This window comes from Athene cunicularia, assembly GCF_003259725.1.
Source record: "Athene cunicularia isolate RWA chromosome 9 unlocalized genomic scaffold, athCun1 chr9_part2, whole genome shotgun sequence".
In the NCBI taxonomy this organism is placed as follows: domain Eukaryota; kingdom Metazoa; phylum Chordata; class Aves; order Strigiformes; family Strigidae; genus Athene; species Athene cunicularia.
Window position 1 is genome coordinate 123,774 of NW_020799111.1, and position 22,570 is coordinate 146,343.

The 22,570-nt window shown below is 60.5% G+C and overlaps 2 protein-coding genes across 2 annotated transcripts in view; one reads left to right on the top strand and one right to left on the bottom strand.

Annotated features, from left to right (window-relative positions):
- The window catches only part of SNED1 (sushi, nidogen and EGF like domains 1), a 27,304-nt gene extending 6,310 nt beyond the window's left edge, over positions 1–20,994 (top strand). Inside the window, exons 4-36 of the mRNA XM_026855373.1 lie at positions 2–136; positions 3,252–3,539; positions 4,150–4,290; positions 4,988–5,150; positions 6,062–6,187; positions 6,323–6,436; positions 7,157–7,270; positions 7,471–7,584; positions 7,721–7,837; positions 8,122–8,247; positions 8,489–8,593; positions 9,049–9,162; positions 9,313–9,429; positions 9,914–10,030; positions 10,118–10,234; positions 10,501–10,614; positions 10,682–10,855; positions 10,993–11,106; positions 12,019–12,132; positions 12,532–12,645; positions 12,733–12,846; positions 13,467–13,763; positions 14,915–15,098; positions 15,191–15,303; positions 15,831–16,109; positions 16,516–16,660; positions 16,985–17,067; positions 17,848–17,934; positions 18,189–18,305; positions 18,751–18,838; positions 19,420–19,503; positions 19,764–19,801; positions 20,148–20,994. Coding sequence (XP_026711174.1) covers positions 2–136; positions 3,252–3,539; positions 4,150–4,290; positions 4,988–5,150; positions 6,062–6,187; positions 6,323–6,436; positions 7,157–7,270; positions 7,471–7,584; positions 7,721–7,837; positions 8,122–8,247; positions 8,489–8,593; positions 9,049–9,162; positions 9,313–9,429; positions 9,914–10,030; positions 10,118–10,234; positions 10,501–10,614; positions 10,682–10,855; positions 10,993–11,106; positions 12,019–12,132; positions 12,532–12,645; positions 12,733–12,846; positions 13,467–13,763; positions 14,915–15,098; positions 15,191–15,303; positions 15,831–16,109; positions 16,516–16,660; positions 16,985–17,067; positions 17,848–17,934; positions 18,189–18,305; positions 18,751–18,838; positions 19,420–19,503; positions 19,764–19,800 — 4,266 coding nt within the window. The 3' untranslated portion in view covers position 19,801; positions 20,148–20,994. The remainder of the gene's footprint in view (position 1; positions 137–3,251; positions 3,540–4,149; positions 4,291–4,987; positions 5,151–6,061; positions 6,188–6,322; positions 6,437–7,156; positions 7,271–7,470; positions 7,585–7,720; positions 7,838–8,121; positions 8,248–8,488; positions 8,594–9,048; positions 9,163–9,312; positions 9,430–9,913; positions 10,031–10,117; positions 10,235–10,500; positions 10,615–10,681; positions 10,856–10,992; positions 11,107–12,018; positions 12,133–12,531; positions 12,646–12,732; positions 12,847–13,466; positions 13,764–14,914; positions 15,099–15,190; positions 15,304–15,830; positions 16,110–16,515; positions 16,661–16,984; positions 17,068–17,847; positions 17,935–18,188; positions 18,306–18,750; positions 18,839–19,419; positions 19,504–19,763; positions 19,802–20,147) is intronic.
- A 945-nt stretch (positions 20,995–21,939) lies between these two features.
- Positions 21,940–22,568, bottom strand: MTERF4 (mitochondrial transcription termination factor 4; the record flags this gene model as incomplete). The annotated part of the gene is made up of 1 exon (XM_026855374.1): positions 21,940–22,568. A coding segment is annotated over one exon (348 nt), but the record flags the coding sequence as incomplete, so codon positions are not given.
- Positions 22,569–22,570: the final 2 nt, after the last annotated feature.

Below are 22,570 nucleotides of genomic sequence, written 5' to 3' on the forward strand. Positions count from 1 at the left end.
GCCGCTGGCGGATTTCTACCCCTTCGGGCCCGCGCAGGGCGACGCCGCTACGCGGAAGCAGGACGACGGCGGCTCCGAGCTGCGTCCCCTCTCCATCCCCTTCCCTTTCTTCGGCGCGGGGCACACCGGCCTCTATGTGAGTACCGGGGGTGGCGGGGATGGCCTCCCCCGGGGCCTCCTATTTCATTTTATTTCATTTCACGTTATTTTTAAACTCCTATTCCACTTGGATGGATCCAAGTGCATCTGGGTTTCCACGGGGGCCGTCGGATGGTCCCCATTTAATTCTGAGCATCAGGGGGGTAACGGCGTGTCAAGGGTTGGGGGGAAAATCTATTGGGTCCCCCATAGGCTCGTGAAGTGTGCTGGCCCCCGCGACGCCTCTGGGGGGTGCATTGAGGGTCTTGGCCGTGCCCCGGCGGGGTTCAGTGAGGGTCCTGGCCGTGCCGTGCTGGAGGTGCGGGCTGAAGTTCTCGCCAGCAGTGGGGAGACCCGGCCTTGGCCTTGGCTGGAGCCAGAAATACCCACGCCTCGTGGGCTTGGCCCCTGCAGGGGTTGGGGGGTCCCAGCGGCAGGAGGCTGGGTATGGCTGGTGGGTGAGAGCTCAGAGCAGGCCTGCTGTGGCCCCCGGGTGGTGGCCTTTGCCAGGGAGGAGGTGGTGGCCTGGCTCTGGGTGAGATGCAGAATAAACACGGCTGCCCTTTAGCTTGTGCTGCAGCGGGCTTGGTTGGCCACTTCAGCGCATTCTGTTCCCTCTCCTCCCTGAGCCTACCAGGGTGGCCAGGCCAGTGGGACCCCAGCTGATGTGCTTCCCTACTAGCCCCTGAGCCACCCGGAGGTCACTGTGGCCAGAAAGCTTGAGTCACACCTGGCCCATCGTGTCCCCCACAGCTGTGGGCATCAGGCAGAGGAGTAGCCCTGAGTGCCCAGTTGTCCCCAGAGCCTTTTGGGCAGTGCTGGCTCCTGTGCCTGTCCTGCATCCTGGAGTGGGACCTGTGCCCCGTGCTGGCTCCTGCCTGGCACAGTGAACCCCAACGGTGTCCTGGTCCCTTCTCCCCGGTTTGCCCTGGGCTGACTGATGATCTGGACCGGGCTGGCAGAGGAGAGGGCAGGGCTTTGCCTCAGTGCTGTCTCGGAGCTGGGCTCGCGTCCCATTGAACTGCCTTGGCTCAGTGCAGAAGGTCCTTTGTCCTTACTGGTGTTTTGTTGTTTGGTTTTTTTTTTTTTTCCCTGATAAAACTGCCAGCCCTGCCATCAAGTGTGACAAACCTGGTGTTGGGGCTTGAGCCACGGTGGGAGGATGGAGGAGGCTGGGAGAAGCCAGGTGACATGATGGCCCTCCCATACGGGATCTGCAGCAGAGCTCTGGGGTTTGGAGGGGCTGCAGGGGTCAGAGGGGGGTGCATCCCCCTCCTCTGAACCCTCCCAGCTCTGCAGGGCTGGCATGCCTGTGCCCAGCACAGGGGTCTGTGTGGCAGGGCTGCTCCTCCCCGGGGACTCGCTGTCCCGGTGGGACTGTCCCAGGGCTGGTCTCACCTGGAAACCTCTGTCCTCCAGGGCTGCTGCCAACCACCCCCTCCTCCTTGGCAAAAAACAGCAACAACAAAAAAAAAGCCCTTCTTGGCTCTGGCTTTTTCCCATCTTGCTTTAATCAGGAGAAGAATGTTCCTCCATGGACACTGCAGGGTTACAGAGGCTTTGGGAAACAGGATCCTCTTCCCCTTAGTCACAGCAAGGGCTGCCCTGCGTTCATGTGGAGGGGCTGGGGACTCTCCTCGGGGACTGGAGACTCTCCTCGGGGACTGGAGACCCTCCCCAGGGGCTGCAGGAGGCCATCACAGCCAGCCCCCCCCCCCAATCACCCCCAGGCTGGATGTGTGGGCAGCTGGGGCACAGGCATGCTGGCTTTGGCATGGCTCCTGCTGGGATGCTGGCTCCTGGTTCCTTGTCGGCACATGAGTGTGACACTGCTGCCTGCCCCTGCCTGCTGGGTGCCAGGGCTGCTCTCTCAGCTTGAGAGCCTCTTGTCTGCACCGTGACCCCCTCTTCCCACCCTGCAGCCCAGGAACCTGCCTGGCTGGTGTTGCCAGAGCCAGGCGTTGCACGATGGGGAGCTCAGCTTGGGGGGCTGTGTGCTCCTGCCCGTCCCCCTTGCAGGCAGGGAAACAAAGCAGCTGGGAGCTGCCTGCCCCACTGGGGTTGCTGCTGTGGCAGTGTGCTGGCAGGATCTCCTCCCAGGAATTTGGGGGCTGAGAGCGAGAGCGTTTCCCTTTGATTCCTGTCTTCTGACTGCCTGCTCGGGCAGCAGTGCCAGCAAGGGTTTTCCTCCCTTTCGTCATTCCTGCTGTATCCCCAAGCCAGGAGGCAGCCCTCCAGGCAGCAGCATCCACGATCTCCAGCTTCTTTCCCTGGACTGAGGGCCTCTGCCATGCATCTCTGAGCTGGGCATCTCAGGGCCCTAATAGCCCCAGTCAATTCACAGAATCATCAGGTTGGAAAAGCCCTTGAAGCTCCTCCAGCCCAACCATGAACCTCATGCTGACAGTTCCCAACTCCACCAGATCCCTCAGCGCTCTGTGAATTAGTGCTGGGGAAGGGCTTAGAGCTTGAGTATCTTGTCCTGGGTGTCTGGCATCTCTGGCTTTAACAAGAGTGGCTTGCAGAGGCCCAGCCAGCCCCAAGGGCTTTGCATGGGATGGTGAGGCTTGATCACCTGAGGAGCCATGATGCATGCCAGCGGCAGGATTGCTGCCCTGCGAGGGTCTCCCCCACCCTGGGCTGTTGGTTGCCTGGCTTGGTCACAGCAGCGATGCTCAGCCCTAGACCCCAGCCCCACAGGCTGTGTGTCAGCTGTAAGAGGGCAGGGAGGGAGCCAAATAGCCCCTCATCCCCGCCAAGAGCATCGGCACAAGCGCACTGGGCACTGTTTGTTTAAAGCACCGGGGCTGCCGCAGTTTTCTCAGCTGTTCCACCTTCCCTGGCCTGGCCGCCACAGAGAACAGGGCTGGGTTTGTTCAGGCAGCTGCCTCCCTGCAGCCACACTCCAGTGAGCAAGCGGCCGGGATGGGGGGCTGCGGGCATCGGGGCACGTCTCTGCTTCCAAAGGCAGGAAGGGGAAGCTCTCCAATATTTGTGGAAAGCAGAGGGGGGGGGGAAAGAAAGGTGAAATGGAAAGCGCCTATAAAACATGGATTCCTGCCAGCAGCAGGAGTCAACTGTGGCTGCCCGTTTCTTTCCCTCCCTCCCTCTAGGTGAACAACAATGGGATCATCTCATTCCTGAAGGAGGTCTCCCAGTTCACACCAGTGGCCTTCCCTATCTCCAAGGACCGGCGTGTGGTGGCTGCTTTCTGGGCGGATGTGGATAACCGGCGGGCAGGTGATGTGTATTACCGGGAGAGCACTGAGCAGCCCATCCTGGAGAGAGCCAGCAGGGACATCGTGCAGTACTTTCCCGAGTTCCCAGGGTTTTCCGCGCAGTGGGTCTTCATTGCCACCTGGTACCGAGTGACCTTCTTCGGGGGCAGCTCGTTTTCACCAGTGAGTAGCTGGGGCAGAGCAGCCATTAGTTTAGGGGTAGGGTTTTTTTAAAAGGAATCTCCTACTGGAGTTTCGGTGCCTTCTGTGGCGGTGGTGCTCCTGGCACATGCAGCACAGAGCCCTCAGCAGGGCTGAGGTGACCCTGGTGGCTCTGTTGTGATGCCTTGCCGTGACAGAGCAGTGGCAAAACCAAAGCCTCATCTTTGTGCTGCACGGAGGCTGCAAACTGCCTGCGCCCCCCTTCTCAGGCAGCGGCAGGACAGCGTTTGCCTGCCTGTATTTGCCTGCAGCTGTGCTGAGGAGCCGGTTGTGGACAGGGTTTGGTGCCTTTCTTCCAGAGACCTGATAACCACAGTTCTCCCCACTTTTCTAGTTCCTCTGGGAGGAGAAGCAAGCTGTTCTGCTGGCTGGGGTGCTGGGTGGGGATTCACAACACCTTAGAGTTAAAAATAATTAAACGCAACTGCCTTTTCTAGCAGAGGAGGACTGAGGCTCAAAGAAATGTCCCTTTGTTAAATGCTCTTTGCGTCACTTTATTATGACTGTTTTTTGATTGGCTCGTCTGCCCCACTCCTGCCTGCTCACTGCTTTCTTCACCTCCCTGCTGCAGGTAAACACTTTCCAGATCGTCCTCATCACGGACGGCAAGCTTTCCTTCACCATCTTCAACTATGAGTCCATCACCTGGACCACGGGTATGCACGCCAGCAGTGGGGGGGACTTTGCTGGGCTCGGCGGCATTGCAGCACAGGTAAGCAGCGAACATGGTCCCCTGGGCGCCCAGGTAGTGCATCCACCCTGCCAGCTTGTGGCTCCTCGTTTGGGGTTTTTTTGAGGTGGAAAGCCTCCCCCTGCTTTTTTTTTTTGCTTTTTTTTTTTTCTTTTTTAAAGTTCTTAAATATCCATGTGTACTCTGGCTCCCAAAGCTGAGACCATACAGGGGGCTTTGTTACCCTGAAACCACAGGTCTTTGCCTTGGCTGCTGCCTCTTAGTCCCTTTTCCTTCCTAACCTCAGCCTTTAAGAGCAGCTGCCGCAGCCAGCGCAGTCTTTGCTCATATTTTTATTTCATCCTTGTGTGCGTTGTTGTGTTTAAGGGAAAAAAAAATGCACACCCACAAAAACCCCAGTACCTGTTTGAATGTGTGAATTTACCAGCAGTTGATCCGTGCCTGGCTGCCTGCCTGCTAGCCTGCAGGGTGCTGCAGGTGGAGAGGAAGTGGATGGGTTTTGAATCCCAGGGGAGGGGCCAAGGGTGCAGGGTGATCACTTCACCTTGTGCTGGCTGTCATCTCAGCGTGTGGCTGAGCCCTGGCAGGTGGAAGGGGACAGCTGGTCCAAGAGTTGCCACTGGCTGTGCTGAGTGGCAGGAGAGACGAGCCCTTGTGCTCCCTCTGCCTTCCTTTCACGCTGGTGATGTCTCTTTACCCTGTGCCTTTGTCCTCCCAGGCAGGTTTTAACGCTGGTGATGGAAAGCGCTACTTCAACATCCCTGGATCCCGCACTGATGACATCGCTGACGTGGAGATGACGACAAATGTGGGTATCCCCGGGCGCTGGGTGTTCAGAATCGATGATGCCCAGGTGCAAGTGGGGGGCTGCAGCAATACAAGTAAGAGGACAGCAGTTAGGTTTATTTAACTCCCAACCCAACCCCACACTGTTCTCCAGCCCTGTCTTTCCCTGCCTCAACCCCCACCTCCACAGGGTGGAGGAGATGGCTCAAAGGACTTGGGGAGGGCGGGGAGGCAACCGTGGTGGGGCTGTCCTCAGCACCTGCGTGGCTGGGGATGGCATTCACGGGTGCCCCAGGGCTGGGAAGGGGCTGGGAGAGCAAATGGGGAGGGGAGGAAGACTTCGGAGACAAAAAGAGCTTGCGGGGAGCCATGAGGGAGGCTGGGGAGGAGGTGAGGGCACACAGGGGACCCTGCTGCCAGGCAGGGTAGGGCACGAGGGGCTGGCACCCTCGGGGGATGCGCACATCCATAAGTCCCAGGAGGCTGGAGTGAGCTGTGTGGAGGGCTCTGAGTGTCAGCCTCCCCCTGCGGGGCTGGGGTGCCAGGGCTGGGCCACACGCTTCACCATGGGGGACCTGACACGTACCCCCCTGAGCCGCTGGCCTTCTGTTCCTCATACTTGCTTTCCCGGTCATGCTTTCCCCCCCATGATCTGTTTGTGAGTTGTGTTACCAGTGGGTTTTCTGTACATGGGCTCTCCCATCCCCCTTTCCCTCTGCCCCGTGTGATAAGCGAGGGCACGTCCATGTCCCCCTGGCCAGTGAGGCTGACCCCATGCAGCCTCTCCCCCTCACAGAGGAGGAATAAAACATCCACCCTGTCCTAGAGGAGCCCGCAAGGAGTGGACCCTGCCCTGCCATGAGGCAGGCAGCCTCCATGGACTCCCTGAGCACCCTGGGGAGCTGGGTGGGCGCAGGGACAGGCCCTGGAGCTGGTGTGGCTGGAAGGTGGCAGGTGAGCCCTGCTGGGGTGTGAGCTGACAGGGAGGCACCACCTGTCCTTACAGCCTCCGTCTGCCTGATGCTGCGGCCCTGCCTGAATGGGGGGAAGTGTATCGAGGACTGCATCACAGGGAACCCCTCCTACACCTGCTCCTGCCTGGCCGGCTTTACCGGGAAGAGGTGCCATGTTGGTGAGTGCTGGCCCCGTTTCTGACACTCGGGGAGCAGGTCTTGCTCCTGGAGTCACCGCTGCATGCTGGCAAGCTGTCTGTCCCCGTGGCTGTCCCTGCCCTGAGCTCCTGTCCCCATCTGGGGCTATGTTTCAGATGTGGATGAGTGTCTCTCCCACCCGTGTCAGAATGGAGCCACCTGCCTCAATGGGGCTGGCAGCTTCAGCTGCAGGTGCCTGCCGGGCTTCAGAGGTGCCAACTGTGAGACGGGTGAGTCCAGAGACACCAGGCTTGGGGGGCTTTTCAAGACTGGGGCTCCTGCAGCAGCTGCTGGGCTCCAGTGGTTTGTGACAGTCAGCTTGGATTTCAGCTCGCTGCAGGCAGAGGAAACTTTGCTCTGGCCGTGAGCCCTTCCTGCCACTGGCAGCCTGCTCCGCCGAGGGCTTGGCTTGGCGCAGCCGCCAGCACCACTCCCCACCACTGCTCCCTTAGTGAGAAAAGCTGGTGATTTGTGCTTAAACAGAAGTCTCAGAGGCCCTGCTTGTGCAGGTGATGCTCTGGTCCTGAGTCCTTCGAAGCCATTGGGGACTCTCCCGGTCCCAGGCAGAGGCCGTGGTGGCCAGTTTTCCCCGCCACTGGCCTCCGCCCACCGATGGAAGTGCCGCCAAAGCATTTGGCTCCCAACAAGTCTCCGTGCTGGTGGAGAAGGCGAGCAGGGAGTTCACTTTTGGGGAAGGGAGGGAGGGGGAAACGCCCAGCACAGCACGTTGGCATCCAAGAGGCACAGTGGGATGAAAGGGCTGAGCTGCCCAAGGAAGGGTTTTGGGAAGAGCCATGCCTGGGTACGTGGCTGTCATCTCCTACCGGAGGGTGTGTTGATGTCTCCGAGCTGCCGGGCCCTGTGTGTGCAGAGGATGCCATGTGCTGGTCCTGAGCCTGGGCTGATACCCCCCTACATTTTTTCTTTTTTTTTCTGGGTGTCCACTGCAGAAGAGTCACCATGTGAGAGCAGGGTGTGCCAGAATGGCGGGAGGTGCCAGGTGGCAAACAGGACAGCAGCGTGCTTGTGCCAGCCGGGGTACGCAGGGGAGGACTGCCAGACAGGTGGGTGGCAGGAGCTGGCTCACAGGGGACACAGTGACACTTCACAACTGCCTTCCTGCCCTGTTTCACCGCTGGTTTTTTTTTTTTTTTTTCCTGGCCATCGCCTTCTCCCTCCGGAGCATCGTTCAGGATGGGAGGCAGTGGGTGAAGCGGCAGTGTCTGTGCGTGGCCTGACTGCCCCTCACGGCCTCCCCTTGCAGAGGTGAACGAGTGTGAGTCCAGCCCATGCCTGAACGGCGGGCACTGCGTCGATCTGGTCAATAACTACACCTGTGTGTGCCTGGACCCCTTCGTTGGACAGCGCTGTGAGACAGGTGCCTGCTCCTGCCTCTGTCCCATGAAGGCCTAGGCCAGGGAATGTGTCCCCCATGCTCCCAGTGGCCATCATGGCCCCTCTCTTGGAGTCAGGCTCTGCTCATCACTCACTCACTTGCTTTTTCCCCTGCCAAGATTTGTCTTCCTGCGAGGACCGGAGCTGCCGGAACCGGCAGACGTGCAACTACATCCGCCCCGGCCGCTACATCTGCACCTGCTCCCCAGGTTATTATGGCAACAACTGCCAGTATGGTGAGTGGAGGTGTGCCTCGCCCAGTCTGGTACAGGAGCTGGTTTTGGGGGAGCTGGGCAGGAAGGGGCAAGTGGTTAAAAAGGGGCTGCATCAGCTGTAGTCAGCCCTGAAAACTGGGGGGCAGGGTGTGCCGAGGGGTCATGGTGCTGCCAGGAGGGAGCTCCTTCTAGCGGGCTGCTCAGCTGTAGTGGGGTCTCTGCGGTGAAGCCCAGCTCCCCCAGGACAGAGGGTGTTCCAGCCTCTGGCTGGGATAGCTCTGGCTCAGCCTCCCCCTTCACCACAGGTGGGCCGCGCATGCCCAGTGCCTGCCTCTCCCACCCGTGCCAGAACGCAGGCAGCTGCCTGGAGACGGAGCAGGGCTACGTCTGTGAATGTCAGGAGGGCTACACTGGGCAGGACTGTCGAGACAGTGAGTACTGGGGGGTCTCTGGTGGGGTTTGACATCTTTAGGGGAGCTGTTGCGGAGGCTCCTGGGCTGAACAGTGGATCTGTCCCACTGAAGGAGGCTGTACCTGGGTTCTTGGGGGGGGGGACTTGTGGTTGCCCCCAGCCTGAGCTGCTCCTGTGGGCAGCATCTGGCAAGACTGCTTGGCTGTCCCAGACCTGTAAGCAGGAGGGGTCCTGGGAAGCTCCCCTCTTCTCTCTTGCAGAGCTCTCAGAGGGATGCGAGTGTCGCAACGGAGGCAGTTGTCTGGAGGGGAATGTCACCATCTGCCAATGCCCACCTGGGTTTTTTGGTCTCCTCTGTGAATTTGGTAGGTGAGAGCTTCTCACTCACTGTGTCCTCCCCAACTCTGGGATGCTTGAGCCAGACAGGCTGCTGGCAAGCCAGGAGTCACTCTGCCTGTGTCTGGACCTAGCACGGTACCAGGGGCACACGTTGAATTTGAGCCTGAAAATGTCATTCACTGGTGAGGAAGCAACACTTCCATTTCCATTGCTCCCCCTTGAGCTGTGCCTCTCCCAGCCCCTGGCTTCAGCCCAGACCCCTGGGTGGGGAGGGAATCGCAGCCTTCACGTACTTGCTGAAGCTTGCTGGGCATGCAGGCTGGCCCCTGCCATTTGCATGTTCTGCAATGCGGGGTACAGAGGGTCCTCCCATCTCATCAAACCCTGCAAAGTTAGGAGACCCCTGTTTCTGGCCAGGCAGCTGGCTGGGTGTCCTCCTGCTGCCGGCTGATGGAAGCCAGTGCTGGCCGTGTGTTTGCAGAAGTCACTACCACGCCGTGCAATGTGAACACGCAGTGCCCGGATGGCGGGTACTGCATGGAGTATGGCGGGAGCTACCTCTGCGTCTGCCACACTGACTACGGCACCAATAACAGTAAGTCTGGTCTAGGGGTACAGGACTAACTCAGGAAGGGGCACAAGATGGGGTTGGGGAGTGAGCAGCTCCCCACAGTCATCAGCTGGGGACCAGTCCTCGTGCCCCTGGTCATACATCCTCAGTGATGCCCTGTGTTTGGCTCTGCAGCAATGCCATCCCCCTGTGACTCGGAGCCCTGCATGAACGGGGGGTCCTGTGAGGTTCACGACGACTCATACACCTGCGAGTGTCCTCGAGGCTTCCTTGGCAAGCACTGTGAGAAAGGTACCTTCATGGAGCAACTTGCCAGCTCTGGGACCTGGCAGGGGATGGGAGAAGAGCTTGGACCGCTGTGGGAGATGAGTTGCTGCTCACTGAGCTGCAGCTGGAAGCGGGTGCAGGTCATCCCATCCCATCCTGCAGGGTGGAGGGAGGATTTCATGCCTCCCTTTGCAGCCCCCAACAGTTGCAGCAGCGATCCAAGTTGTGTTTCCTGCACAGCACTGTCAGTGCTGAAGTTGTTTCACATGCCTGAGCTTCTGGCCTCAGGAGCAGCTGCCTGTCCCCTGGCATCGTGTGCCAGGGCCTTGGGGGGACGTGGACACACGTCTGTGCGGGTGGTTTCATGGTGCTGCTGAGCCCAGGGCTGTGAGGCCTGGGTGCGGTCAGCCTCCCCACAGCAGGGGGTTTGTTGGGGCCCTGGCGGGAGTGGTGGCTCTTGGGGTGCCAGCAGCAGCAGGTGATCCTGCTCTTGCTGCTCTCTCTGCAGCCAAGCCACGGCTCTGCAGCACGGGTCCCTGTCGCAACGGGGGCACCTGCAGGGAGGCAGATGGCGAGTACCACTGCACCTGCCCATACCGCTTCACTGGCAAGCACTGCGAGATCGGTATGTCCCCCCCCGGCCCCCGCCTGGCGGGCACAGCCCGCAGCCATCCTGCTCGCTGCTCAGCCTCTGCCTGCATTCTGCTTCCAGGTAAGCCAGACCCCTGTGCCTCGGGGCCCTGCCAGAACGGGGGCACCTGCTTCCACTACATCGGCAAGTACAAGTGCGACTGTCTCCCAGGCTACGCCGGCCGGCACTGCGAGATCGGTAGGTGCGAGCAGGGCACAAGCAGGGTGTTCCAGTGCGGGGGGCCGCCTGGGAAGGTGTTGGGGATGCTGCTGAAGCCAACAGCCACAGTGGCAGTGAGCAAGCCTCGCTGCTTGCTTGGTGAAGCCTCTTCCCTGTAATTTGAAGTGCTTCAACTCTTCCCTGCACCCTGCTGGAGGGTAGGGCCACACTGCTGGAGGGAGAAACAGGCTGGTTCTAGTTTGTGGGCTCTGCTAGGTCTGCAGCTCTTTGCTCTCCTCTTCTAGTGCCCTCCCCGTGCTTCCTTAGCCCCTGTGAGAATGGTGCTACCTGCGAGGACCTCGGTGGGGACTACGCTTGCACCTGCCCCCTGGGCTATGTGGGAAAGCACTGCCAGTCTGGTAAGGGCCTTGTGCTCCCCTGCCAGCCAGGGGCTCGGGGTGTCTCTGCAGGCACCGCTCAACCCAGAGGTTGACTGTGGTGTCCCCAGCGAGGTGAAGCATGCCCAGGCCTCTTTCAACTCCACCAAGGTGGGCTCGCTGGCTGAATACCAGTGTGAGCTGGGCTACACCCTCAGTCAGCACAACCACCCCCGTGTCTGCCGCTTGCCAGGCATCTGGAGTGACCCCCCCGAATGTGATGGTGAGGAGCGCTGGGGAGCAGCCGAGCCCTGGGGTGCCATCCCAGTGGGCTGTGGTCACAACCACGGCCTGGTGACCCCCCTCCCCTGCCTGGTGCACACATCTCTTGCCTTCTTTCCCCGGCCCAAATACCTGCAGAGATTGATGAATGCCAGTCCCAGCCCTGCCTGAACGGTGGCCGGTGCAAGGACCACATCGCGGAGTTCCTGTGCCTGTGTGAGCCAGGTTACACCGGCCACCACTGCGAGTTGGGTAAGAGTCGGGTGTGCTCCAAGGCTGCCATGGGCAGCTATAGCAAACCCTTCCTCACCCTCTGGTGCCCGGGGAACAGCAGCAGGCACCAACCCTACAGCCAGGAGCTGGGCTGCCTGCATTTGTGTATGCTGGCTTCAGTCTCCTGTCTGTGCACTCAGATCAGCCCCTGGCCAGTGGAGGGATGGGCCGGCGGGGAGATGCAGCTCCTGGCTGGGTGGAGGAGCAGGCAGGGGCTGCAGGGGCGGCACGTGTGCTGCTTGCGTCCCCCTGCTAACAGATGCTCCGTGGGGACTCCCGTCACTGACAGGGCAATGGCCTCTCCTGACACATGTTAAGCCTGTGCAGAGAAGTCCCAGATCTCGAGATGTGGATGGGAAGTGCCTTACATGGCTCCAGAGTTACTGTCCTAGAGGTGCAGGGGGAAAAAGCAGCTTGCGGTAGCACATTTTTGGCTGTGCTGTTCTACTCCTGTGTGCACATCGTTGTGGTTGCGTGTGGGTGGTGGTTGAAGGGGGTGACAGACAGCACGGGGACTGATGGGACTGTGGCAGGCAGCTCTACCCTGGCTCCTTGGCAGAGGGTGGTGGTGGGAAAAGCTGGGATGTCTGCTGGGGCTTAGAGGAGGATATGTGCTGCAGGTACTCCATGGGACCTCCTGGCACAGCCCTACGCTGCCAGCTGTCCCCAGGTTTCCCTGTGGGTGCATCCCCATGGCCAGCTTCTGCCACAGCCCCCACGCAGGGGCAGTGGGTTCTTGATGGCCTCAGGAGCGGGGCTGTTCCTGGCTGGCGGGCTTAGGGGTAGCAAGCAACTTGGGGAGGGTCTGTGCTCTGTGGGAGAAGCGCTGCCTCTCCGAGCCCCCCAGCCCCATCGCTGTGCTGAGCCAACACCTCTCCCACCACTCCCCAGATGTCGACGAGTGCCAGTCAGAGCCCTGCAAGAACGGTGGGACCTGCCGAGACCTCCCTGGGTCCTTCGCTTGCCACTGTCCCGAGGGTTTTGTGGGGACCCAGTGCGAGACAGGTAGGGACTTGGCCTTCCCGGGGCAGTGGGAGGCTGGACCATGGGCACTAAACTAGGTGGCTGGTCACTGTCTTGGGCATCTTGACCCTGAGCCATCACCCCAGGTGCTCGTTGTCTCTTGTGCCTTCTTGCCTGTGGTTTTGGGGGCAGAGCTGAAATTGCTCTGGTGAGGAGGGAGTAAGGAACAAGGTGTCTGCCAGCAATGGATCCCCTTTTGAAGGCATCCACCCCTTGCCAGGGGATGCAGCCACTGTGACACTTGGGTGGGATTCTGGGTCCAGACTGGTTTTGCCGAGCCCCGGGCTGCGCGTCCATCCCACTGCCCCCCTGGGAGTCGTTGCTGTTGCTGTTGGGCGTGCTGGGGACCCCCACTCATTGCTGGCCTCCTCCCACCTCCAGAAGTGGATGCTTGTGAGTCGGGCCCTTGCCAAAATGGAGGGGAGTGCAAGAACTACGGGGGCTCCTACCTTTGCATGTGCCCGGAGGGTTTCTTCGGCTACCACTGCGAGACAGGTGAGGTGGGCAGGGTGGCTCGGCACAGGGCAGCCGCTTGGCCAGTCGTCACCACTAACTCTGCCGGGCCCGGCGCCTCTCCTGCAGCCAGCAACCCATGCTTCTCCAGCCCCTGCGGGAGCAGAGGCTATTGCCTGCCCAGCAACGGCACCCACAGCTGCACCTGCAAAGTCAGCTACACAGGCAAGAGCTGTGAAAAAGGTAAAGGCCCTCAACAGCGGCGTCAGGACGTAGCGTGGGGCTCGACGCCAGCCTGGCGATGGCTGCTGCCCGGGAGGGGCTCGACACCGGCTGGGACCAGCAGTGCTCCTTGAGGCGGGCAGGGCTGGGGCCTCACCTCTGGGGGACAGCCCGGGCCCCACTGACGCGGCGGGCGGGCGCTGATGTACCGAGCCCTTGCTGTGGGCACAGGGCTCGGCACGAGGACGCTGGGAACAGGTTTCCCTGGCCCCCTGCAGCCATGGCGATCCCTCGGATGCCCTTAGGAGGGGAGGCCAAGGTGTCTAGGGAAAGCCTCTCGCCACCCACACCAGCCTCCCTGGGGCCCATCGCCCCACCTCTCTGGCGCCCTAGGCTCGGCAAGCGCTCGGCCGCTGGTGCTGCCAGGTCATGGTGGCTGGGAGCGCTCCTGGTGTGCTGGCTCCTCCCGGGCCTGCTGGGCCAGCAGTGGCTGGTGCCCACAGGGCCCCTGCCAGGCACGCCAAGGGAGAGAGCAAGGGCCCTGTCCTCCATCATTGTCACTCTGCCTCTTGCTGCTGGGGTCTGTTCTCTAAAGATTCATGGCGTTACCTCTCCCCTTTGCTTTTGCCCACACCCTGAAGAATTGCTGCCACCAACCTCATTAAAGGTGGAAAGGGTGGAGGACACTGGTGTGTTGATTTCTTGGCACCCACCTGAGGACGCAGCCGCCAGGCAACTCATTGACGGCTACGCCGTGACGTACGTATCCCTCGACGGCTCTTACCGCAGGACAGATTTTGTGGACCGAAGTCGTTCTGCCCACCAATTGCGGGCACTAGCCTCCGGCAGAGCCTACAATATTTCTGTCTTTTCAGTCAAACGCAACGTGAACAACAAGAATGATATCAGCAGGCCCATCATGCTCACCACGCGCACTAGTGAGTAGCGTTCCAGGGGGATGGTGGTTGGGAGCACACGCGGCCCCACAGGCGCCAGGGCTTGTGCCGTCTCCTCCCCGCCATTGGCTCCAGCCGCAGCCCGAGCCTGTGCCGAACCCTGGTGGGTTTGATGGTGCAGATCCTAAGCCCCAACCTGGGGCCTTTGGAAAGCACTCGGCACAGAGAATTGCTGTTCTCTTTGCTGTGAGTAAAAGGGGACTGAACCTGCCGCTGCCTGCTGGGCCCCTGCCCAGTGGTGAGGGAGACAGCAGTGGGACCGCTCCTGGATCCTGTTCATTGGGGCCAGGCTGCCACACCAGTTACTCCTTGTTACTGGGCCTGGGGTAGTCTGAGCGCCCAGTGCTGCTCGGCTGAGCTGGCAAAGCCAGGTGGTGGGGCCGGGTGATCTTTGCTGACAGTGAGGTCTGTGGATGAGTTGCTCTGCCATCCAACTGGGCCTGGCCTGGGGATGTGCCAGGAGGGCAGAAGTTAACAGGGATCTCTGCTTCACAGAGGGAAGTGATGCTTCTGTGGGGATGTGGGCAGGCGGAGCAGCTGAGGTCCTGCTTTCTCAGGCAGGCAGGTGTAGAAATCCAGTGCAAAGTGAAGATGGAGGGGATTAGACCTAGAAACGCTGCCCTCTAATGAGAAGGGGATGGCGGCGGGAGAACCTGCAGGCCACAACCCTCTCAGCAGGCTGAGACTGAGTGAAAGCCCAGGGGAAGAGAAGGCTGGGTGCTGGGCACAGCAGGGATCTGTACCCCTGGGCACTGCATCTCAGGAGATCTTGAGCCAGGGCCAGAGGCTAAGGGCAGTGAGAACCAGGCTCAGGACCGTTGCCTTGGGGCACGCAGTGGGCTTAGGGTCAGGCCCAGGCCCTGGAGCTCTGTTGGAGCTGGTGGGGGCTGGGGCTGGAGGAGGACAGCCCCACGGGTGCCATGGGTAGCACGAGGCCTAGCTGGCTGCCTGCCCACAGGTGGTGAGGATGGGAGAGCCTGAGTCCAACAGGGCAGGTAGTGCTGAGCTGCTCCTGATGATGAAGCCGATCCAGAGGGGCAAGCAGGACTCCCCTTGTGAAGGCACAGGAAAGGGATGGGGCCACCTATGATGATGTGTGGCTGACCACAGCCCTCTCCGTTTGCTCTGGCCAGGACCGCGTCCGGTGGAAGGCTTTGAGATCACAAACGTGACAGCCAGCACCATCACGGTGCAATGGGCTCTCCACCGGCTCAAGCACTCCACTGTCAGTAGGGTGCGTGTCTCCATCCGCCAGCCGGGGGACCTGGCAGACCGCACCGTGGAGCTGAACAGCAGTGTGGCCAAGTACACCTTCCTGTGAGTGGGGTGGCAGGTGGGCACTGGGCCAGCTGGCCCTCCCCCCACGCTGTCTGGCTTACCCCTTCCCACCATGCCTTCCTCTTCCACAGGGACCTGCAGCCAGGAGAGAGGTATGTTGTCCATGTCACAACACTGAGCGGCCTGGGGACAGAAGACCACCCCTCAGAGAGTCTGGCTACAGCCCCCTTCCACGTGTGGACAAGTGAGTGTGGCCGCCTTTGCCACCCCCCCCTGCCACTGCAGAGGCCCTGGGGGCTTGGCAGGCCCAGGGCAGCCGCAGCTTGTGGTCAGCAGGAACGCTGCAGGGAGGGGAAGGTGCGAAAGCCGTCAGCCTGTCTGGCCAGCCTGGTGGGTGGGAGGCATGCAGGCGGCCCTCAGGAAGGGCAGGCGAGGCAGCAGCGCATCCCTCCCTGCCAGATGTTGTTTGCTGCCCAAGACCAGCATGAGCTCAGCTCCATGCAGAGCCCACACGGGCCTGATTCATCCCTGGCTGTACAGCAGCCAGAGGGCGAGGGCCAGACCTAGGTGCCAGGGTGCAGCGAGGCTCTGCCCGCCTTGGTGGGGACATTGCGCTGCAATGGCTAGAACCGGGCTGAGGGCTGGCCAGGGCACAGCCAGGCAAGCTGGGGTCCTGGCACACATGTAAGGCAGCGTGTGAGCAAGTAGGGCAGTTGTCACTCAAGGACGCCAGCGCTGACCCCTTTCCTCCCTGCCTCCTGCCTGTCCTAGGGCCTCTCCCCCCACAAAACCTGACTGCCTCCCGCGTCACTGCCACCTCTGTGTCCATGGCATGGGAGCAGCCACCCGCCGGCGCCGTGGAGGGGTACATCATCAACGTCACCACCGCTCAGAGCGTGAAGAGCCGCTACGTACCCAACGGGAAGCTCATGTCCTACACAGTGCGGGACCTGCTTCCCGGGCAGCGGTACCGCCTGTCTGTGACGGCTGTGCAGAACACGGAGCAAGGCCAAGTGCACAGTGAACCCATGCACCTCTACGTCACCACCCGTGAGTGCCTGGCTCAGCAGGGCTGGGGTGCTGCCAGTTTGCTGCAGTACAAGGGAAGCGATGGGCTAACGCAGAAACCAGTTGACCAACAGAGTAATGAACCTGTAGGGACTTGCTCCCCCAGAACCAGGTGCCTGCAGCAGTCTATGGGAGCAGGATGCGGGTCCCCTGCAAAGGGAGGTAGGGGTTGCAGGGTGCTGCCTCCATCTGTAGAGGCCAGATGCAGAGTTACAGCTCTGTGGTGCTTCACGGGGACTGGCACTCATGGGCCAGGTATGTGGAAAGTGTGTACATAGCCCCAGAGAGTGCTAAATGGCAGTCTGGGGATGAGGGGACTGTCTGGGAGTTGTGTTACTGTGCTGACTCATGGCCTGCCTCCTGCTAAGCCCAACCCTTCGGTCTGCAGTGCAGAGGGATGGGACTCCAGAGAGACGGTGGAGCCAAGCTGGACACCCCCGGGTCCTGCGCAACAGGCTGCCCCCAGCCTTCCTGCCTGAACTCCGCTTGCTAGCAGATCATGACACAGTTGAGGAGCCCTCACCAGCTCCCAGGTAGGTACTGCTCCAGCAGCAGCACCCCTGGCTCTTCCATTAGCCCTTGGCCCAAGTATTGGGCCCTTTTCCCAGCTCCTGTGTCTGGCTACACACAGGGTTGGACCATACTCCTGCTGGGGCGCAACCTTTTTGCCCGCGCACAGGGGTCCTGAGCCAGGCAGGCCCTTGCCCTCCCAGCAGGTCCCCCACGCTGCCCACAGCTGAGCCCATGGGACTCGCACCAAGCCTGGTGCCACCACTGAGTGTTTTTACCTAGCTGCCTCCAGCCCTAGTACATGGGGCAGCTGTGGCCCTGTACGCTCATGGCTTCCCTTGTCCCAGGTTCACTGAGCTGGTGGATGGCAGAGGGAGGATCAGCGCCAGGTTCGGCACTGTGTTGGGCAAATCGATCACTGTGAAGACACGTAAGTGCTCTGCTGCTTTTCTGGTCCCCTCCTGCCACCCATTGCTGTTCCTATGCCTCCCATCAGGACAGGGTGGCAGCTGAGCAGGCTGCTGTAGGGCTGTGAAAGCCACAGAGGAGGAGGGCAGAGTCCTCTCGCCTCTCCCTGGGCAGACAAACTGCTTGCTAGACCCCTGCCTAGGGAGAGGGATGATGCACAGACAGTTGGGGAGCCCAGAGGCACCCTCACTGATGGGAGGCAGTGCTGGCTGTGGCACAGGCTAGCCTTCTCCCCTGTCAGCAGCAGCAGGAAGGAGCCCAGGCAGGGAGCCTGCAGCCCTCCAGCACAGCCCCTGCCTGCCCAGCAGCCTGAGCCTCCACCACCAAGCACAGCCTCACAATCGAGGAAGGTGCCTGGGCAAGAAGCCCTTTGATAGTTGAGGACTAGCCTCCCATTTGCCATCCCTGGAACACCAGGAATGCAAGTGCCAGCCCAAGGTATCCCTCCAGGCCCAGGAACCCCACACTGTGGGGCAGGAAAGGGGCCTGGCACACCTGACAGCAGCCCTGGGCTCACTGCATGTCTCGGCTCTACCCCTGTCTCCACAGGGCTCTGTCCCACAGCCCTCTGGGAAGGGCAAGGTGGTCACCTTAATTCTAGGGGTGCCAGCTGGGAAGGGGTAAACCATTGCCTCAGGCCTGAGCATCCCCCTGATGCTGCAGGCAGGCTGGATCCCATTGGAAGGGCTGCCTTTGGGTCTAGCCCTAGCTGGAGGTGACATTTGACCCTCTTGTTACCCAGAGCTGGAGGCTCCAGTGAAGCTGGAGAATGTGGAGGTGTCCAGCCAGGGCAGTCTGGCACTGCAGCTGCATGAGGCAAAGAGCATGAGTAAGTCTTGGGGGGGACACACAGCAGCGGGGGCCCAGCCCAGGCCCCACAGGCAGGCTGGGTGCTTGGCACCAGCCTGTTCATGTTGCTGCCCTGCCAGGAGGCACACCAGGAGCATGGTGTGGCCTGCTGCTGGCTGCCCTGTCCCTGCTTGCCTGCTCACAGCTCTCCCGAGGAGCACTCTGGCACGCCGGGGTGGGGTGGGCAGGTCAGTGCCACGGCCCCAGGGTCTGACAGCTGTATGTGTTTTACAGGCGAGGGGCAGAACTGCTTTGTGAACCCCTGCAAGAACAGAGGCACCTGCACCAGGGAGGCCGAGTCCTACCACTGTGACTGCCGCCCAGGATTCAAAGGCCGGCTCTGTGAGCTGGGTGAGTGCCACACTGCTGCCGCAGGGCCAAGCTCCCTCCCACAGCTGCACGGTGTCTGCCCAGCCACAGGCCCCTGGGACGCAGGTCACCCAGCAAAACCCTGTCAGCATCCAGCTCCTCCTGCCCGAGGGGGCTCCCACCATGCCCCGGCTCTGCTAGAGGGGCCTGTGCTGTGCCGACAGCAGAGAGGGGCTGTGCTCTGCTCTTGTCAGTCTGGGCAGATCTGGGAGCCCAGAACTGCTCCGTGCTTCTGGCCCAGCCCTCTGTTTCTGGCACGCAGTTATCTAGGGACTTCGCTGCTCCTGGCGGGGCAGCTGCTGAGCCCAGCCCTCCCAGACAGCAGAAGGGAAGCTAGGGGGCCTCACTGGCCCCTTGCCATGGGGCACAGGCAGGCAGGGCCAGAGATGGGCTTGTTGATAGCTCCCCTCTCCTGTTCCCCAAGCAGCCTGCAAGAAGGTGCCACACTCGTGCACGCGGCTGTACTCGGAAACCAAGTCATTCCCCGTGTGGGAAGGAGGTACCTGCCACTACCTGTGAGTACTGCCTGCGGGTTGTGCTCCCCACTTCCCCTTGTGCTCAGAGCCAGGGATGTCTCGGACCCTGGTTGGCAGCTGCCCCCTCCCCAGTGCAGGCTGAGCGGCCTCATGTGCCCTCAAGAGCCCCAGGGCTGCCCCCTCCAGCTGTGTTTCAGAGCAGGGTGTTGCTAAAATGATAGCCCCGTAGCCATGTTAGCCACCTACACAGCAGGAAGGTTGGACTTGGCATGCTGTGACCCTCAAGCAGCAGCGGCTGCCCTGCCCGCTGCTTGCCAGCCCAGCTCCTAGCTGCCTCTCCACCTGCAAGCAGAGGGCTGGGTCCAGCCCTGCTGCAGTGCCAGGGCATGGGGGGGCCTCTGCTCTGCCCTCCACCCTCTCCCAGCCTTCCTGTGGGGGAGGCACAAGGGCCTGGCTCTGTGGCATCAGCCCGCAGGCATGGCAGGTTCAGCCCCATTCCCACCAAGGCAGCAGCTTGGAAGGAAATGCAGGAGACCCCCCCAGCCTCCCCCATCACACTTGTAAAAGCAGATCTGTCCCTGTTACTCCTTACAAGTTGCCCCTCTGCTGTGTGTGTGCAGGTACAGGAGAGTCTACAAGGTACACCAGGACATCTGTTACAAGGAGAGCTGTGAGAGCACCAGTTCCGAGAAGACAACCAGCAGGTACAGTCTGCAGCAGCACTCCAAGTGCACTGACCTTCCTGAGGCCCAGGACAGGAGGACACAGCCAGCCTGTGTCACCGAGCGTGCGCAGGGGTGCCCAGGCAGGGGGGTGGACTGGGAGAGGGGTGCAGGCACCCTGTGCAGAATGGAACATGAGGAGCAGGCCCCCAAGGGTCAGACACCCAGCTCGGCACAGCCTCCCTGCGAGTGATGGCTGAGGGCCTGCAGAGCTGACCGTGCTCTCCTCCCTTCTCTTTCAGAAAACCAAGCAACAGTCACACACTGAAGAAGCCATAGAGTAAGTACCTGCCTGTGGCTGCCTGTGCCCCCCACACAGGGAACCAGGGAGAAGGGTGGAGGTGAGAGCGGCCCAGGCTTGTGCTGCCATGTTGAGGGGGTGTGAGGGCTCTCCAGCTGCTGTGCTGGCCAGGGCTGGGCATATGGCTGAGGGCTCCTGGCTGCGGTGGAGGAGCAGAAGGCAATGCTCAGCTTCCTCACGGCTCTGCAGCCCCACTAATGAGAGATCCGTGCACTGGGCCTGGTTGCTGCCTGCCTGTGTGAGGCCAAGGCTGGAGCCCTGGGAGGCACACAGGGTGGGAAGCTTTTGGGGTGCACCAGCTCATTCTTTGCTTGTTCCTTCACAGGGTTCAAAGCAGTAGAAGCTTCATCTTTCCACATCTAAGAGCTTTTAAAACACCAGGAAGATCAGATCTGCTCACTTCGTTGAACACAGTGGGGGAACCTTCCTGCCTGGCATCAGCCTCTCCCTCTCCTCCAGGCTGTTACAGACCCACAGCCAGATCGGCATGCCAAGCAGCCCCTCCCTTCCGGGCCAGCACTGCCTTCACTCTGGCTCGCCTGACTCCAGCCGCCTCTCTGCCCCCGAGGAGCTGCACACCAGCCTATGCAGCAGCTGGCTGGTTGCCCCCCCGCAGGGACCAGCCCTGCTCGCCCCACAGGAGAGAAGGGCTCCCAGCTCTGCTCAGGCAGCGGCAGGGCTGCATCCAGCTCCTTGCCAACAGCATCTGCACCAACCTCTTTTCATAATCCAAGGTTATAAATTACCTATAACCCCCCAATAAAACAGTTTAATGCAGACCAAAAGAGCCTTAGCTATCACCTGAAATGTGGCCCACAGCAACCTGGTTTCTGGTTGGAGGAGGCCTTCCCGATGTAGAAAAGTCAGAACTGGTGAGCAGCTCCCTGGAGCAGTGAGGCGAGCACCAGTAGTGGAGGTGCATCCCTGTCTCCTCCACTCTAGTGGAGGAAATTGAGGCAGCTTCTACTGCCTGCCTTTTTTTTTCTTTATAAAGAATCCCTGGTTTTAACCAAATTTCTAGCTCAGAAAGCAACAGAGCACTTAGAAAGAACTTAAAAGTGATCTGTAGGGTGAAGTTTGTCAGCAGAGGTGTAATACTGTGCTTGTTCTGATGCTAATTGCCTCCAAGGCAGGGCAGGGCACAGCGTGGGCTCAGTGAGAAAGCAAGCCCCACGTGCATTTGCATTCCCTGTGGCACCAGCTGGCCCTGGGATACCAGTGCTGTGTTGTTTGCAGAGGTGAGGAATAGCATGCAGTGGCTGCCCAACCACCTGTGGCAGGGCAGGCAAGGAAAAAGTGTAGCTTAGAAATGTTCCTAGTTTGTGTGAGTTTGTATGACAACACTAGTTAAACATAGATTTGTGTATTAACATACACAGTGTATATTATAAATTAATACATACCAGAGATATATCATAGTTGTGGTATAGAGTGTTATTTCCCCAGCAGTGTGGGGGACATCCTGGAGGGGCAGCCTTCCCCTCCTGTGAGCAGTGCAGGGCACTTTGTGTCAAGCTGCAGCCTGGAAGATGCTCTTGGAGCAGAACAGGCCCAGGGATTTTGGTGTTCCAGGCACCACCCTCTTCCTCCCGGGAGCAGGGTAAGAGTGCTCAGTCTGGAGTAGCAGCTGCTGGGGCAGCAGCCTGGGAGGAGCAGGGAGGATGTAACGCCAGGACCAGCAGGCCAGTGTAATGCTCCCCTCCTGCAGCGGCTCTGCTCCCCGAGGAGAACTGGAGTTGCAGCTGGACATGCCTCATTTCCCTCCAAGGCTGCCTGATCCTGCTCCAGTCCCACTGCCCCATGCAAGCAGAGGAGTCCTGCCTCCCCAGGGCTGGGGAAGAAGCAGGGCCAGAGTAGAATCAGAACTATCCACGAGGGATGGGAAGGGCTGGGGCCATGCTCAGAGGCATCTGTACCCCTGCCCAGACAGCTGAAGCACCAGCCCTGCCCGCAGCTGGTCCGGTTTCAGCGCAGCCCCGGGGCCCGGAGGGCACTGCCCTGGGGCCCATCCCTGCAGCGAGGTGCAGCACAGCCCCACTGCAAGCCAGCATGGCACCCTGCTGCCTCCTGCCCCATGTAATGCAGCCAGGAGGTTTTAACCTAGCCTTGGAAATAAATTAGTTATTTCGGTTTGATTTTTTTTTTTTAAATAAAAACACTTTATGGAAACTGGATATTTTAAGTAGTTGCTCAATGAGGAGAAAGGAGGGTTACTGTTGTAAATCCAAGGGATTTATTGCTGCCCCTCCTTGGGGACCCCTGTAGCTGGCAGGATGGCAGGTCCTGCAACCACCATGGCCGTGCCAGTGTGGGGTGGGGGCCCAGAGCACCCAGGATGGCTGTGGGGCTGGGGAGGGCTCAGCAGGGGGGAGCTCAGGCACCTGAGAGCCTCATCTCCTCACTTCCAGGCTGGTTTACTTCCTTCGCTATCCAAGTCTTCCTCGTCCTCTTCGTATAGTGCATCCCTGTCCTCCTCCTCCTCTCGAGCCAGCATCTTCTTGAAGACCTCATACTCCTCTGCAGTGGAGCAGGCCAGGCTGCCCAGGAAGTCCTTCTCCGGGAGCTGAATGATGTCCTTCAGCTTTGGGTTATCGGTCTTGGTCTGGCCTTTGTGCGGGGTCTGGTAGAAGCCCCGGCGCTCCAGGAAGATGTGCCGGTTCCTGAGCTCAGCGAAGGGCATTTGGAAGAGCCGGGCCTTCACCATCTCCTTCTGCCGGAGCCCCATCCTGAAGTAGGCGTACTGTGGAC